Here is a 17,219-nt window from a genome sequence, read left to right as displayed (position 1 = left end):
ATTCTGGTAAATTCCCAGTATTTTTAACATCCCTTTTTGTAATCTTATCATGTTTATTTCTTGTGGTCTCCAATTAGAAGCTCAAAATGTAACAATTTGTTCCATTTTGCTGTAAACAAGTCGCCCTGCTGCTGGTGCCTGCCAGGCAGCAGAATTAAGAAGCTGCCAAAATCTTATTTAGTTCAAAGACTTTTTTTAAATCTGATTGAGATTTTGATAAGCATGGAATGAAGAGAAAGAATGTGAATGATTTTGTCACAATATCTTAACTTTAGAATGAATCTAAATGATGGCTCTGGGGGAATAGGAGCACTAGGTTTGCATAGGCTGCTTAACACACAGAGAAGTGGCTTGGAAAACGAAGGCATTTTTGTTGGCAGCCTGAAGCAGTATCATTTCACAAAGATCAGTGCTTGGGCATTGGCTATTTACCATCCACTTCAGAGGTACATAAGGAGACCGATCATGGCTGATCAAAAATTAAGCAAATCACTTAAGTAAATTGAGGTAAATTAAGTTGTGAGATTTTAAATTAAAAAAAAAAAACAAAATGCTGGAAATGCTCAGCTGATCAGGCAAGATGTCAAGGGCAAAACAATGTTTTGAGTGGATGACTTTTCATCAACATGTTCTGATGACTGGTTAGTCACCTGAAATAAACTGAGGTGTGGTCTGATCTGTTGAACACTTCCAGCTTTTTCTGGGTTTTTCAATATTTCGGATTTCTAGATCCCTACTGTTTTGCTTTTAAGTGAATGGACAGGTATGTTACAAATGTAATATAATGTGGAGAAAATTGAAGTTACCCGTTTTGGTAAAAAATTTAAAAAGCAGAAATATTTTATGTAGCGAGGCCGGGAAATATTGATGACTTTATACCCAAACAGAAGCTAGCAGTTGGGAAACTTGTGGTGGCTTTTTATTAATAACGGATGCAGTATGTGTGAGTAAAATGTTCTGCAATTTTACAGGGCCAATGTGAATGTAGACCAGGAACTCGTTACCCAAGCAAGGATAGATTTGATTTTGATATAACACAAAAATGATTTGTTGGACTAATTACTGTGATAAAGTTTATTCTATAAAGAGAGTTGAGATATCAAGATTAGAGTTAAGAAAGCAGGGAGTTGATCTTGCATTCTGCAAAATTCTTATTGAGCTTAACACTGGCAGCACAGTGGTAGAGTTGCTGCCTTACAGCGGCAGAGACCCATGTTCGATCCTGATTACGGGTGCTGCCTGCATTCTCCCCGTGAACGTGGGTTTTCTCCAGGTGCTCTGGTTTCCTCTCACACTCCAAAGACGTACAGGTTTGTAGGCTAATTGGCTTGGTATAATTGTAAATAGTCCCTAGTGTGTGTATAGGGTAGTGTTAGTGTGTTGGGATCGCTGGTCGGTGTGGACTCGGTGGCCCGAAGAGCCTGTTTCTGCACTCTATCTCTTAACTAAACTAAACAGTAGAGGAGGAGAATCTTTCTGCAGATGTGATGTCAGAAACGAGGGATCTTCTCAAAGTACAGAGTCGCCCAGTTAAGATTAAGATAAGTGAACATTTCTTCAATAAAAAGGGTTGTGAGTCTTTAGAATTTTGGACTTTGAGGATTGCTGATCCCCACTTTATTAAACGCATTCACAACAGAATTCATAATTTATTTGAATTCTAAAACATTGAAGGGTAAGGGAATAATGTGGAAAAGTAGGTGAGCAATGATCAGCTGAGATCATATTAACTAACAGAGCAGGCTTGAATTGCTAAATCGCAAAATCCTCTTATTTATGTTCTTATTTCAGTAAGCATGCAACAACTTGGCAATTGCAGTTAAAATTTAAAGCCATTATTTTATATTGCACTTTTTATTTTTATTGGGTCTTTTGTTTATCAGAGTAAAGTAAGCACAAGCTGTGTCGGTTTTAAACTGCTACCATGATTCTTCTGCTCAGGTACAATCTTCAGTAGCTGTTGGTACTCCTGACTACATCTCTCCAGAAATCTTGCAAGCAATGGAGGATGGAATGGGGAAGTACGGACCAGAATGTGATTGGTGGTCTCTTGGTGTATGTATGTATGAAATGCTTGTCGGAGAAACGCCATTTTACGCAGAGTCATTGGTGGAAACGTATGGGAAAATTATGAATCATCAAGTAAGTGCTACATTTTTCTTGACATTTTAAACCACGTGTAATGATTAAACCGGCAACCTTGTTCTGCATAGGGGCCAGGACCCATATCTGTGAGCGGATGGCGGGCCACATCTATCGCCATAGTGTGACACTTGGTGTAGTTTTTCGAATTAGTTTTCACGTGTTTCTCAATTCGTTTTTTGCAGTTCCCAGGTGCCTTGTGTGCCCCGGGACTGGCTGCAGTTCCCAGCTCAGCTCGCCTGCCCTGGGACTGGTTGGCCTGCACTGGGACTGGCTGTCGCGCCCAAGTCGTCTGCGTGCCCAGGGACTGGCTGCAGTTCCCAGCTCAGCTCGCCTGCCCCGGGACTGGCTGTAGCGCCAGGTCGTGTGCCTGCGTGCCCTGAGATGAGCTGCAGTTCCCAGATCAACTCACGTTCCCGGGACTGGCTATGGTTCCCAGGTCGCGAAAACTAATTGAATAAAAATACGCCTGTGGGCTGGATGATTTCGGGCTATGGACCGTTGCCGGCCCCTGAATTAAACAACATGTAATGAACCACAGCAGTTCACCTCTTTGCTGAAGAAGAGTTGTTGCAATAGATTATGACTACCTGTTTAAATCCTTACCATGTGTCTTTAAATGTTGGCAAACCTCTATTTATTTCTGTTAGTGTAACATTTGGGACTGTTCATGCAATGTGTGTGGACCATCACACATGATTAACTTCATGATAATAATGAAGCTAAAAGATTATAAAATGAATAAAATGCTACATTGTGTATATGTTAATTTCGGGGTATCTTTTTTTAAATCAATTGAACCCATTCTGTACTTTGCATAGAAATCGCATCATTGTTCTGCGTGCATGTTCAGGGCCTGTCCTACTTGGTGATTTTTTCGGCGACTGCCGGCATCGTTGATTGATGTACCAGGTCACCAAACAAGTCGCAGCGTGACATGGCGTGATGATGAATTGACGCACGGTGTTTCCTCAAGTGTCACAACATTTTTTTTGTCGCCGCTGGATTTTGAAATGTTCAAAATCTTTGGCCACCCTGATATGACGCTGGCAATAGCCGTAAAAAATCGGCAAGTGGGACAGGCCCTTTCAACTTTCTGAAGCATTCAAACTCTTTTGTTCGACAGGAACGATTCCAATTTCCGTCACATAGCACTGATGTATCCGATGAAGCCAAGGATTTGATTCAGCGGTTGATTTGCAGTAGAGAACATCGCATTGGAAAAAATGGAATGGAAGATTTCAAAAAACATTTATTTTTCAAAGGGATCGATTGGGACAATATTAGAAACATTGAAGCACCTTATATTCCTGAAGTCAGCAGTCCAACAGACACTTCAAACTTTGATGTAGATGATGATATTCTCAAAAATCCAGTTAGTATTTCAGTTTTCTGTGGAATACCATGTTTAACTTTGGCCACCGTGTGCAGAGGAGGTTTACATGTAGTTTTTACTGGCACTTGGTATTTTGTGCAACTCCCATGTTTAGCCTGGATTACAAGACTGCATTGACATTTCTGACTAATGAAAGATTAGGACTTGCAGGAAACAATCAAAATGAGTGGAACCGAGGATAGGAATTTTCTAAAGCCTCACTCACTGGTCGTGTGGTAATGTGGGGATCAGCCTCCTTATCAAACCCCTAAAAAAAGAAGTTACCGTAACATTCTCAAAATCAAGACTTCTTATTGCTTAGTACAGTACATTAGTACAGATGTCAGAGGTTATGGGGAGAAGGCAGGAGAATGGGGTTAGGAGGGAGAGATAGATCAGCCATGATTGAATGACGGAGTAGACTTGATGGGCCGAATGGCCTAATTCTACTCCTATCACTTATGACCAGGAAACTGAACATAACATAATTATCCTGTTACGTTCATTTTGTCAGGGATGTGAATAGCAGGGCATTAGACTCCTGTTTGTCCTGGGGGGGGGGGGGGGGGGATACATAAGAGCTATAATTTGAGATTACACAAGGGGACACATTCACATACACAAAAGAAAAAAAAACACTTTTATAGAATAACAAGCACAACCTTTACCAAAGCCGATTAACCTGCAAACCTGTGCATCTTTGTAGTGTGGGAGGAAACCGGAGAAAGCCCACAGGGAGAACGTGCCAACTCCGTACAGACAGCATCGTAGTCAGGATCGAACCCGGGTCTCTGGCGCTGTAAGGCAGCAACTCTACCGCTGCTCCATTGTGCCGCTGTGGAGGGCTTAAGCTTGCACCGGTTTCTTAATAATAAATAATAATCTGTTTTCTAATAATTTGCTTTGATATTGCTTTCTCCATGTAATAGGCGTGAAAGGATGAATGGGTCTGTTCTTCAGCAATAATCCTATTATCCTTGTAGGCTTTATGAAGAAAAACTCAATTCTTTATTTTGTCTGTACATGATTAATTTTGCAGTCTTATAACTGGAGTCTGAAATAAAACATAAAATTCTTCAAATATTCAGCAGGTCAGGCAGCATCTTCAAGAGGGGATAACACTGATAAAAAATATCAAGGATCCTGTTCTTTTCTGATGAATGATGTAAAATGTTCACTCAGTTTCTTGCTCCACATTTGTCCTGACCAGCATGTGGTATTTTGCTTTTGTACAACATTTAGAAATTGAGATTAAATTAGCATTCTGATCATTTGTTGGATTAAAAGTAATCCTCTGTTTGTATTGATAAATGCTTTCTGTTGTCCTAGGAGCTGGTGCCTCCAGCCTCTCACACTGCTTTTTCTGGGCTGCACCTGCCTTTTGTAGGCTTCACCTTTACCACCACCAGGTAGAACCTTTCTATAATGATTGTACATGTTGTTCACTTGTGCATTAATGAACAATCCACTGTTATAAAACTGGATGGTACAGGGTCACCACTGAATTTCCGGCACCCTTAGTTCTAGTGCCTTTCTGGATTAGACAATAGGTGCAGGAGTAGGCTATTTGGCCCTTCGAGCCAGCACCGCCATTCATTGTGATCATGGCTGATCATCCACAATCAGTACTCCGTTCCGACCTTCTCCCCATATCACATGACTCCGCTATTTTTAAGAGCCCTATCTAGCTCTCTCTTGAAAGCATCCAGAGAATCTGCCTCCACCGCCTTCTGAGGCAGAGAATTCCACAGACTCACCACTCTCTGTGAGAAAAAGTGTTTCCTCGTCTCCGTTCTAAATGGCTTACTCCTTATTCTTAATCTGTGGCCCCTGGTTCTGGACTCACACAACATCGGGAACATGTTTCCTGCCTCTAGCGTGTCCAAGCCCTTAATAATCTTATGTTTCAATGAGAGACCCTCTCATCCTTCTAAACTCCAGAGTGTACAAGCCCAGCCGCTCCATTCTCTCACCATATGATAGTCCCGCCATCCCGGGAATTAACCTTGTAATTCTCTGGACCAACGGAGGTCACGGCCTCCGAGAGGAGTCCAACGCTACCGGACTGGTCCGCCTAGGCTGGGGGGGGGGGGGGGGGGGGGGGGGGGGGGGGGGGGGTCGAGATACTGGCCCGCAAAGTCAGCTGTGGAAGCAGATGTGCCGGCACCAGCCGGGCCAGGGTCCCAGAGCCCCGACAGGAGCAGGCAAATTTCAACCTGCTGACCAGCCACAGAAGTCAGCTATGGGAATGGATCTGCCGACCCTGGCTGGGCTGGGGTTCCAGAGTCCCGACACGCCAATCGGCCACTGAAGTCCCGACAAGGTCGAGATCGGCCGCCGCATCTGGCCTTGTCATTTTCGGGGGCACCTCGGGGGGGGGGGGGGGGGGGGGGGGGGGGGGGGGATTTAAGTGCGCTCTCGGGATTTTGTCTGGATTAAAGGAAGTGCCGGACCACCAGTTACTGGAAAATTGGTGGTGGTCTTGTACATGTTTAGTGATGTAAACGCATTCTGCTTTTAACAAAGTATTTAAATAATCTACACGTTATTTAACCTTAATTTATACTATGTAGATTTAAGGCAGCATGCTATTTTTTATTAGCATGGCTTGTTTGTTATGTTAAGTAGGGATAACTGGTTTTGTTGCTTTATCTACCATTTTGAATGGAAGTGGTTTTACCTTGCTTAAGAGAGCCAAGCTGAAAGGAGTTTCTCACCCATGTACCTCTACTTGATATGTGAGATTGCTTGACAAAGGTGGTGAGAACTGAAGAAAAAACAGGACCCATACATGGCTCTTTTGGCTTGCTTTGCCTTTCTGTAAAAACACCTCTCATTCTTCTCAGCTTAATAAGCAGAGGCCCATCATACATTAGTCCTAGTTCCAGGAACCAAAATTCCATTAGCTCTCCGAATTACTTGCTGTACTTCTTGCCGGCCCTTTGCTTTGTGCAACGGACATCCGGTGTGTTTGCATGACAACATTTTGTAATCTCACTCTATTTACTGTTTCGGTCCTCCTTCCAAAATGGGTCATTTCACATTTGGTCATGTGTCAATTTCTTGTCATTTACTTAACCTATCTGTCTCTTTGTGATGTTTCTGAATGATTTACAAGGGTCTGAACAAATACATTGTTTTTCATCTCATTTATATCACTGACTAACCTTTTGTGGAGACTTTGCCCCCATGCTCCATTACTGGACTTCTCAACCAGAGGAAAATGATTCTAATGCCCCTGACCCACTTAGGAAACCTGAACGGAAACCTCTGGAGACTTTGCGCCCCACCCAAGGTTTCCGTGCGGTTCCCGGAGATTTTTGTCAGTCCCCCTACCTGCTTCCACTATCTGCAACCACCTGCAACCTCCGGGAACCGCACGGAAACCTTGGGTGGGGCGTAAAGTCTCCAGAGGTTTCCGTTCAGGTTTCCTAAGTGGGACAGGGGTATTTTAGCGTCAGCTTTGTAATTCCGACAGTCCTTCTCTTAATCATAAAAGTTTCAATGAGCACCTCAACATTTTCTGAACATTAGTTTCATATTCATAGGCAAACTTTACTCAAACTATACTCGTAGGACCAATGTCTCATCTCAGAAACCAATTTTCAGAACTGCCTTCAAAGCAAATAAATCCGTGGGGATGAAGACCAAAACTTGAGTTTTGAGGGAGAGAAAGGCACAAAAGTGGTGAAATAACTCAGTGGAGGGGCAGCATCTCTGGATAGATGATGTTTTAACACAGGACTCTTCTTCAGACTGAAAACTTCTTCCTATTGCAATCCAATCTCTTTGCAATAATGGCTTGCATATACCATTGGCCTTCCTAAATACTTGTGCCTGCAGGTTAATTTATTCATCATTTTTTTGTTCCTCTTGACAAAATGAGTAATCGCCAAAATCACGTTTTACTCCATTATTCCCCCACAGCCATCACCTTTCTTGCTCACTGTCTTTATTCATGAAGACACTGTCTTGTTCCGGTTCCTCAAATGCATGTGAAAGTTGCTATGCTGCCTCTATAAAGAATGCGGGGCATTCTCCCAATGACCCAGCCTGTATATGTCCCTCAAAATAACAGATTATCTGGTCAATTAATTCCATTTAAGGGATTGGGTATGAATAGCCAGATGATTTGCATTGTAGGGTAGACTGTGGGGTAGACTGACTCCCCTCCCCCACTCCCCAATCCTTTCATGTTTAGTGTATCTTGTTGTGTTTTGTCACTGTTGGCAGACCAATTTCCCTCCTGGGATAAATAAAGTTCTGTGGTATCTTATGCATGTAAAAACAAAACCATTGTGAATGTGCAAAGTATATCTCTCGGACAGCTTCCAATGAAAAGTAAATTAATTGTCTGGTTCACAGAAAAGTGAGTAATGGGATTTGCTGTTTCAGTCCTTTGTCCGATAGAACTTCTTTGAAAACAGGCATGCAATCAGAATCGATTGACAGAGATGCTGATGTACGAATAGACTTGGAAAACAGTTTACAAATTGAGGCTTACGAGAGGCGAATCCACAGACTTGAACAAGAAAAACTGGAACTAACTAGGAAACTGCAAGGTAACTTTGATATTTAAATTATGATCATAAACATAAAACCTCACAGCAGACTATTCGTCATTTACAGTGCCCTCCATAATGTTTGGGACAAAGACCCGTCGTTTATTTATTTGCCTCTGAACTCCACAATTTGAGATTTGTAATAGAAAAAAAGTGCACATTGTCAGATTTTAGTAAAGGCCATTTTTATACATTTTGGTTTCACCATGTAGAAATTACAGCTGTGTTTATACATAGTTCCCCCCCCCCCCATATTTCAGGGCACCATCATGTTTGGGACACAGCAATGTCATGTAAATAAAAGTTGTCCAGTTTAGTATTTTGTTGCATATCCTTTGCATGCAATGACTGCTTGAAGTCTGCGATTCATGGACATCACCAGTTGCTGGGTGTCTTCTCTGGTGATGCTCTGCCAGGCCTGTATTGCAGCCATCTTTAGCTTATGCTTGTTTTGGGGGGTAGTCCCCTTCAGTTTTCTCTTCAGCATATAAAAGGCATGCTCAATTGGGTTCAGATCGGGTGATTGACTTGGCCACTCAAGAATTTACCTTTTTTTAGCTTTGAAAAACTCCTTTGTTGCTTTAGCAGTATGTTTGGGATCATTGTCTTGCTGTAGAATGAACCCCCGGCCAATGAGTTTTGAGGCATTTGTTTGAACTTGTGCAGATAGGATGTGTCTGTACACTTCAGAATTCATTATGCTACTACCATCAGCAGTTGTATCATCAATGAAGATAAGCGAGTCAGTACATTCAGCAGCCATACATGCCCAGGCCATAACACCCCCATCACTGTATTTCACAGATGAGGTGGTATGATTTGGATCTTGGGAAGTTCCTTCTCTCCTCCATACTTTGCTCTTGCCATCACTATGATATAAGTTAATCTTCGTCTCATCTGTCCAGAAGACCTTTATCCAGAACTGTGGTTTCTATTTTAAGTACTTCTTGGCAAACTAATCTGGCCAATCTATTTTTGCGGCTGTCATCAGCTGTGGAGGTCTTCCTTGGCCTGCCAGTCCCTTTGCGATTAGTAAGCTCACCAGTGCTCTCATTCTTCTTAATGATGTTCCAAACAGTTGATTTTGGTAAGCCTAAGGTTTGGCTGATGTCTCTAACAGTTTTATTCTTGTTTCTCAGTATCTTAATTGCTTCTTTTCCTCATGTTGATAAACAGCAATAAAGGTTTCCAAAGGTGATGGAAAGACTGGAAAGACTAGGTGCTGAGAGCTCTCTTATACCTGCATTAAGGAGGCAATTAAACACACCTGAGCAATTACAAACACCTGTGAAGCCATGTGTCCCAAACATTATGGTGCCCTGAAATGGGGGGACAATGTATAAACACAGCTGTAATTTCTACATGGTGAAACCAAAATGTATAAAAATACCCTTTAATAAAATCTGACAATGTGCACTTTAACCACATGTGATTTTTTTTCTATTACAAATCTCAAATTGTGGAGTACAGAAGCAAATAAATAAATGACGGGTCTTTGTCCCAAACATTATGGAGGGCACTGTATTAAGAGAAATGTTTTGGGTTTGCATGCATTGGGTTAGAATAGAAACTTAATAAGCTTCAAATAGAAAACTGAAAGATTAGGTTTCAGTTGGAAAGAATCAATTTGTTTTTCAATGGACAATTAATGTTTATTTACAGCATTTAATGATTTCCTGCATTTGTAATATTTTTCTTAAACTTCATAATTAGATTGCTGCTAATTTGTTGTGTTCATCCCGTTTAATTGCTGATGACATTTCATGTTCTTGAACTCTGTTTTAGAATCTGCCCAAGCGGCACAGTCCCTTCATGGTTCAACACGTGGAATGGGAACTATCAGCAGAGATAAAGAAATTAAGAAGTTAAATGAGGAGATGGAAAAACTGAGAAAACAGTTAGCAGGTATATTTTTGTTCACTGATACTTTGCATGCTGAAATTTATACGAGAGCTCATGGTAGATTTGTGAGGGAAGGAACTGCAGATGCTGGGTTACATTGAAGATAGACACAAAATACTGGAGTAACTCAGCGGGACTGGCAGCATCTCTGGACAAGAGGAATAGGTGACTTTTTGGGCAGAGTCCCTTCTTCAGACTCTTTTTGCTCCTGAATTCCTAAGTATGGTGATAGTGTACAACATATTATATTGTTCCCTTGAATCAATATATTCTGTATTATTTGCAGATCGTTTTGAAAATTGACACAAGATGCTGGAGTAACTCAACGGGTCAGGCAGCATCTCTGGAGAAAAGGAATAGGTGACATTTCTGAGTAGGTTAGGTGTCTGTAAAAGGGTTCTGTCCCAAAAAGTCACCTATTCCTTTCCTCCAGAGAGGCTGCCTGACCCGCTGGGTTACTCCAGTATTTTGCGTGTATCTTCAGTGTAAACTAGTATCTGCAGTTCCTTCCTACACATTTTGAAAATTGCTTTGTCTATGATCCTCAATATGATTTTCGCCAAAGCTATTGAGTTGCATTGTCCATGATGTCAATTGAGTTCCCTTCCCGATGTTGGGGGAGTCCAGAACCAGGGGCCATAGTTTAAGAATAAGGGGTAAGCCATTTAGAGCGGAGATGAGGGAAAACTTTTTCACAAAGAGAGTTGTGAGTCTGTGGAATTCTCTGCCTCTTAAAGATAGCGGAGTCAGGGGATATGGGGAGAAGGCAGGAACGGGGTACTGATTGTGGATGATCAGCCATGTTCACATTGAATGGCGGTGTTGGCTCAAATGGCCTACTCCTGCACCAATTGTCTATTGTTACATTCCTCTTTAACTTTACCCAATCACACATTTAAAAAAAGGCGGGAGAGAGAAAACGGAATTATAGACCAGTTAGCCTGACATCGGTGATAGGGAAGATGTTGGAGTCAATCATAAAAGATGAAATAGCGGCACATTTGGATAGCAGTAACAGGATTGTACCGAGTCAGCATGGATTTACGAAGGGGAAATCATGCTTGATAAATCTTCTGGAATTTTATGAAGATGTAACTAGGAAAATGTACAAGGGAGAGCCAGTGGGTGTAGTGTACCTGGACTTTCAGAAAGCATTTGATAATGTTCCACATAGGAGATTAGTGGGCAAAATTAGGGCACATGGTATTGGGAGTAGAGTGCTGACATGGATAGAAAATTGGTTGGCAGACAGGAAACAAAGAGTAGGGATTAACGGGTCCCTTCAGAATGGCAGGCAGTGACTAGTGGGGTACCGCAAGGCTCTGTGCTGGGACCGCAGCTATTTACAACATACATCAAAAATTTAGATGAAGCGATTCAAAGTAACATTAGCAAATTTGCAGGTGACACAAAGCTGGGTGGCAGTGTGAACTGTGAGGAGGATGCTATGAGAATGCAGGGTGACTTGGACAGGTTGGGTGAGTGGGCAGATGCATGGCAGACGCAGTTTAATATGGATAAATGTGAGGTTATCCACTTCGGTAGCAAAAACAGGAAGGCAGATTATTATCTAAATGGTATCAGGTTGGGAAAAGGGGAAGTAGAACGGGATCTGGGGGTCCTTGTTCATCAGTCAATGAAAGTAAGCATGCAGGTACAGCAGGCAGTGAAGAAAGCAAATGGCATGTTGGCCTTCAAAATAAGAGGAGCAATAGGCCCTTCTGCAGTTGTACAGGGCCGTAGTGAGACCACACCTGGAGTATTGTGCGCAGTTTTGGTCCCCTAATTTGAGGAAGGACATTCTTGCTATTGAGGGAGTGCAGCGTAGGTTTACAAGGTTAATTCCTGGGATGGCAGGACTGTCATATGCTGAGAGAATGGAGCGGCTTGGCTTGTATACTCCAGAATTTAGAAGGATGAGAGGCAGTCTTATTGAAACATAGAAGATTATAAAGGGTTTGGACACGCTAGAGGCAGGAAACATGTTCCCGATGTTGGGGGGAGTCCAGAACCATTGGCCACAGTTTAAGAATAAGGGATAGCCATTAGAACGGAGATGAGGAAATACTTTTTCACACAGAGAGTTGTGAGTCTGTGGAATTCTCTGCCTCAGAGGCCGGTTCCTGGATATTTTCATGAGAGAGCTAGATAAGGCTCTTAAAGATAGTGGAGTCATGGGGATATGGGGAGAAGGCAGGAACTGGGTACGGATTGGGGATGATCAACCTTGATCATATTGAATGGCGGTGCTGGCATGAAGGACCGAATGGCCTACTCCTGCACCTATTGTCTTAATTGTCCCACAGCCTCTGTAAGGTACACGGCTTAATAAGTGGTGTAACTTCCCCATTCCCCCTAGGTTGCAAATTCTGCTTGGACATGCTCACTACATGACCTCCAGATTCCAATCAGCATGCCGAGCCGAGTGATCTTGTGCTGAGTACTTCCAGCAATTTCTGTTTTTAGTTCAAATTTCCAGTACCAGCAGTTTTTTTAAATCTTCATTTGCCTCATGCAGTTAATTTAAATATCCAATATGGTTGACAAATTTCATCCAGCATTTTGAAAGTTAAGTTCAAGTATATTTAGAGAGTTAGTTTCAGACATAAATGAAAGATGATCACTAACTTAAAAAAATTGTTTTTGAATTTGTTTTGTACTAGAAATGAGAGAGATCCTAGTACTCACGGACATTTTGTGAATATAGATTTGCTTCTCATTCCATCTTCACACATGTTGGTTACAGCTACATTTTTCTTATTCGGTCACTTCTATTTTGAAAAACAAGTAAATTTTATATCATTACCTCAGAGTTATAGCCTATTAATCTCTGAAATTATTATAATATGTTTTTTTGAGGAGCCAGAGACTTGTGTGCTTTTATTAAATAATATGCAAAGAGAGGATCTAGCAATGTGCCCTCTCATCTATAAATGTGCATGTCTCAATTAAAGATCATGACATGGACAATGTTGGGATCCTTTTTCAAGGCAGATCTGATGCCATCTTTGAAGATGCATAAAATATTCCAAATATGTCGCTCGTTAATTTGATTAGGTTATTTTCACAGTAGCTTACTGTTTCTCAAGGATATATTTTACCAGCAAGTTGTACTTTTGTGCATTAAATTATCTTGTTAAATTTGTCTTTCTCATCTCAGGCCATTTAAGACTGAGGTGAGAAAAAAAAAATTCACCCAGAGAGTTGTGAATTTGTGGTATTCCCTGTCACCGAGGGCAGTGGAGGCCAAGTCACTGGATGGATTTAAGAGAGAGTTAGATAGAGCTCTAGGGGCTAGTGGAATGAATGGATATTGGGAGAAGGCAGGCACGGGGTATTGATTGGGGACGATCAGCCATGATCACAATGAATGGCGGTGCTGGCTCGAAGGGCTGAATGGCCTCCTCCTGCACCTATTTTCTATGTTTCTAAATGAGAATTGATTATTATTCTCTCTGTATTTTAGCCTCTTGAATAATTGATAGATCAGGCTCTAGCTGACATTAAACGTGGAACACTGACAGGAAGTACAAAGCCTATGTACCAAAAGTGTTTAATGAGTGTTTAGGAAGATGGGCATTGTTCTGGTAGTGTCTGCTAAACTGTTTCAGAGATTCAGTAGGTCAACCATTAAACCCTTTTCCTCAAATAATTCTAAGATTTTTCCTGTTTTGCCCATCTTTGAACAGCGGTACCAATTTTACATTAAAACTATCAAAATTTAATGAAAGCCACGAGCCCATATCCCGATTCCAATGCTTACCCTTGCTATAATACAGATATTTCAAGCACGTTTTCCAATATGATGGCAAGTGAGAATATACAGCCTTAGATTTTAAAAAAGAGTTAATGTTTGCTCGGCAGCTCATTCTGTGGTCCTTGTGAAGGGTGCAGGAGCTGTGAAATGTCGAGCTGGAATCCATGCCCAGGTCAAGCTGGGCAAACGGAACTTGGGTCTGAACATCTAGAGACAAAAAATAAAGGGGAGGGGGACAAACAAGCTGATCCTGTACAATAGATGGAAAACTGACAAGGTCATAAGTAATAGTAGCAGAATTAGGCCATTCGGCCCATCAAGTCTGCTTTGCTATTCAATCATGGCTGATCTATCTCTCCCTCCTAACACCATTCACCTGCCTTCTCCCCATAATCCCTGACACCCGTACTAATCAAGAATCTAGTTACCTCTGCCTTAATAATATCCATTCACTTAGCCTCCGAAGAATGAGTTCCATAGATTCACCACCATCTGACTAGAGAAATTTCTCCTCATTTGCTTCCTAAAGGACCGTCCTTTAATTCTGAGGCTATAACCTCTGATTCTGGTCTCTCCCACTAGTGGAAACATCCTCTACACATCCACTCTATCAAGGCCTTTCACAATTCGGTATGCTTCAATATAGTTCCCCCTCATTATTCTAAACTCCAGTGAGTACAGGCCCAGTGCTGTCAACGCTCATCATATGTTAACCCACGCATTCTTGGGATCATTCTCGTAAACATCCTCTGGACCCTCTCCGGAGCCAGCACATCCTTCCAATGTTCTGATGCAGTCCAGGCTGTCAATGAAGGTTTTGGAGGGGAATCCCTCTGGATGTTTGTGAATTGTGGGGATGGAGAAAATGGAGGCATCTATTCAGTTTGAGCATGTTTCATGTTCATCTATGTTTCTTCCTCCTGCATATATTCACATCAAGGCAACAAACTTTATGCTTTCCTAAAAGAATGATCAAATATGATTTAGAGAAACAAGGAACAAGTATACAAAAAAGGACACAAAGTGCTGCAGTAACTCAAGGGCTCAAGCAAATATTATTTGACTTTTTGATAAGGTTATTCCTAGACACAATCTGTTAAAGGTAGTTTCAATGGTAACTTTCACAACAGTATTTTGCATGGGTTGATCATTTACCTAATAATATGGCTGATCAGAGGCGATCGTGTTAAATGAACTTTTTCCCCCATTAGTGTACACGCCATTTTGAGGGCTGGTTTTAGAACTAGTTTGGATTCCCATCTGGAGAGTGTGCAAATGCACGTTTTAGCTATCAATTTATAATGATATGACAATGAAATGTGACAAAATTGGACCGCATTTACTCTTGAACTTGATATCTTGTAACAGCATCCTAAATGCTGTGTTGGTGTTTCTTAGTAAAAGAACAGAATCATTTTCATGAGCTGCTTATTGCAATTAGAAAAAAAAACACTGTCATTGTCAATAAAACTTTCCTTGGTGATAACTATATTTACTTGGTATTCCAGGCAGATTTCTTCGAGTTCAAGCTTTATGAGTTTAGAACACAGTTCAAAATCATTGATCTTTTCATTATTTCTCTTTAGAATCTGATCGGTTAGAACACCAGCTTGGAAATGCAGTGTCTCTCCGTCAAGATTTTGAGGAATCTACAAACAAAGTAAAAGCACTTGAAAAGCAGATTAAAGCACTTAAACAAGAAAAAGAAGAAAATCACAAGGTACCCAAATTGAATTATTTTGGCTCTTGTCATAAAAACACCATAATAGGTTATTTGTAAAAGACAGCAAGGTTATAACCTCAAGCATTCGTGAGATTTGGCATCATCTGCATCTGAAATAATTGACGCAGTTCCATTGTCTGAAGTGTTATTTTTTAGCTTCCTAATAAATAAAGTAAACAATGCATAGGAAGAAACTACAGATGTTCGTTTACACCGAGGATAGACACAAAATGCCGGAGTAACTCAGCAGGACAGGCAACGTCTCTGGAGAAATAATGGGTGACGTTTTGGCTTGACCCGAAAAGTCACCCAATCCTTCTCTACAGAGATGCTGCCTGTCCTGCTGAGTTAAGGGCCTCTCCCACTAGGCGATGTTTTAGGCGACTGTCATAGTTGTAGCAGGTCGCCTGGACTGGACTAATGGGCCTGTCCCACTTAGGCGATGTTTTAGGCGACTTCTGGCGACTACGACAATGAGATTCACCGAAGTCAGCACCGGCGACAACCTACGTCACCTGGTGACAACCTATGACAGCACCTACGTCAGGAGAAGATAAGCTACGACAAGCCCACTGTCGCCAAAAAGTTTTGAACATTTCAAAATCCAGCGGCGACCAGAAAAACGCTACAACCCATTGGGCGACTGAGGAGACGACTCATGTCCATACAGGCGACACCCCGGCGACCATGTGGCGACTGCCTAGTCGCCGGCAGTCGGCTAAAAAATCGCCTAAGTGCGACAGGCCCTTTACTCCAGCATTTTGTGTTGATCTTCAAAGTAAACAATGCAACTAAAATGTCATGTAAATATAAATTGCCTGAAATAGGTTGAGTTTAGTTTTATGCAGCCACTCAAACAGCAACATCTGATAAATGAAAAAGCAGGTTATCACATTTAATTTGTGCTCACAATAATGCCAAATGTTGTGCTTCATGGTCAGATATTTAGTAAAACACACCTTGAATCGTTAGCACTTTGATCAACAATTCTGCAACTGCCATCAGTGACTCCTCTTTCCTCCATAAAAAGTCACCTTTTTATTCAGAAAAGTTAATGCTGATGTTTGGGAATAGAAGATATACGATACAGCCATCAGTGAGCAAATGGGCCCAAGAATTTGAAGTTAGTAGAATGATATTTGTTGTGAATATCTGTCCACAAAAATCAAGTGATATTCCCTTTTCTGACACTGAACCATCAGCTTTTGCTCCAGAGGTTTCTAGTTCCCAGTACATAAGTTCATAAAGAGGGGAAGTGCAACGGATTCTGGGGGTCCCTGTTCATCAGTCACTGAAAGTAAGCATACAGGTACAGCAGGCAGTGAAGAAAGCGAATGGCATGTTGGCCTTCATAACAAGAAGTTGAGTATAGGAGCAAAGAGGTCCTTCTGCAGTTGTACAGGGGCCTAGTAAGACCACACCTGGAATATTGTGTGCAGTTTTGGTCTCCTAATTTGAGGAAGGACATTCGTGCTATTGAGGGAGTGCAGCCTAGATTCACAAAGTTAATTCCCAGGATGGCAGGACTGTCATGTTGGTGAGGGAGTGGCTGGGCTTGTACACTCTGGAATTTAGAAGGATGAGAGGAGATCTTATTGAAACATATAAGATTGTTAACGGTTTGAACATGCTGGAGGCAGGAAATATGTTCCCGATGTTGGGGCAGTCCAGAACAAGGGGCCACAGTTTAAGAATATGGGGTAAGCCATTTAGAACGGAGATGAGGAAGGGCTGAATGGCCTACTCCTGCACCTATTG

The 17,219-nt window shown here is 41.7% G+C and overlaps 1 protein-coding gene across 1 annotated transcript in view; it reads left to right on the top strand.

The window, feature by feature from the left end:
* cdc42bpb (CDC42 binding protein kinase beta (DMPK-like)) overlaps positions 1–17,219 on the top strand; it is a 198,971-nt gene that overhangs the window by 125,949 nt on the left and 55,803 nt on the right. Inside the window, exons 7-12 of the mRNA XM_055641186.1 lie at positions 1,942–2,142; positions 3,269–3,517; positions 4,847–4,926; positions 7,913–8,079; positions 9,865–9,984; positions 15,325–15,458. Coding sequence (XP_055497161.1) covers positions 1,942–2,142; positions 3,269–3,517; positions 4,847–4,926; positions 7,913–8,079; positions 9,865–9,984; positions 15,325–15,458 — 951 coding nt within the window. The remainder of the gene's footprint in view (positions 1–1,941; positions 2,143–3,268; positions 3,518–4,846; positions 4,927–7,912; positions 8,080–9,864; positions 9,985–15,324; positions 15,459–17,219) is intronic.

The sequence above is a fragment of the Leucoraja erinacea genome, chromosome 9 (assembly GCF_028641065.1).
Source record: "Leucoraja erinacea ecotype New England chromosome 9, Leri_hhj_1, whole genome shotgun sequence".
NCBI lineage: Eukaryota > Metazoa > Chordata > Chondrichthyes > Rajiformes > Rajidae > Leucoraja > Leucoraja erinaceus.
The sequence above is the reverse complement of the archived record's forward strand: the minus strand, read 5'-3'. Positions and strand labels throughout refer to the sequence as shown.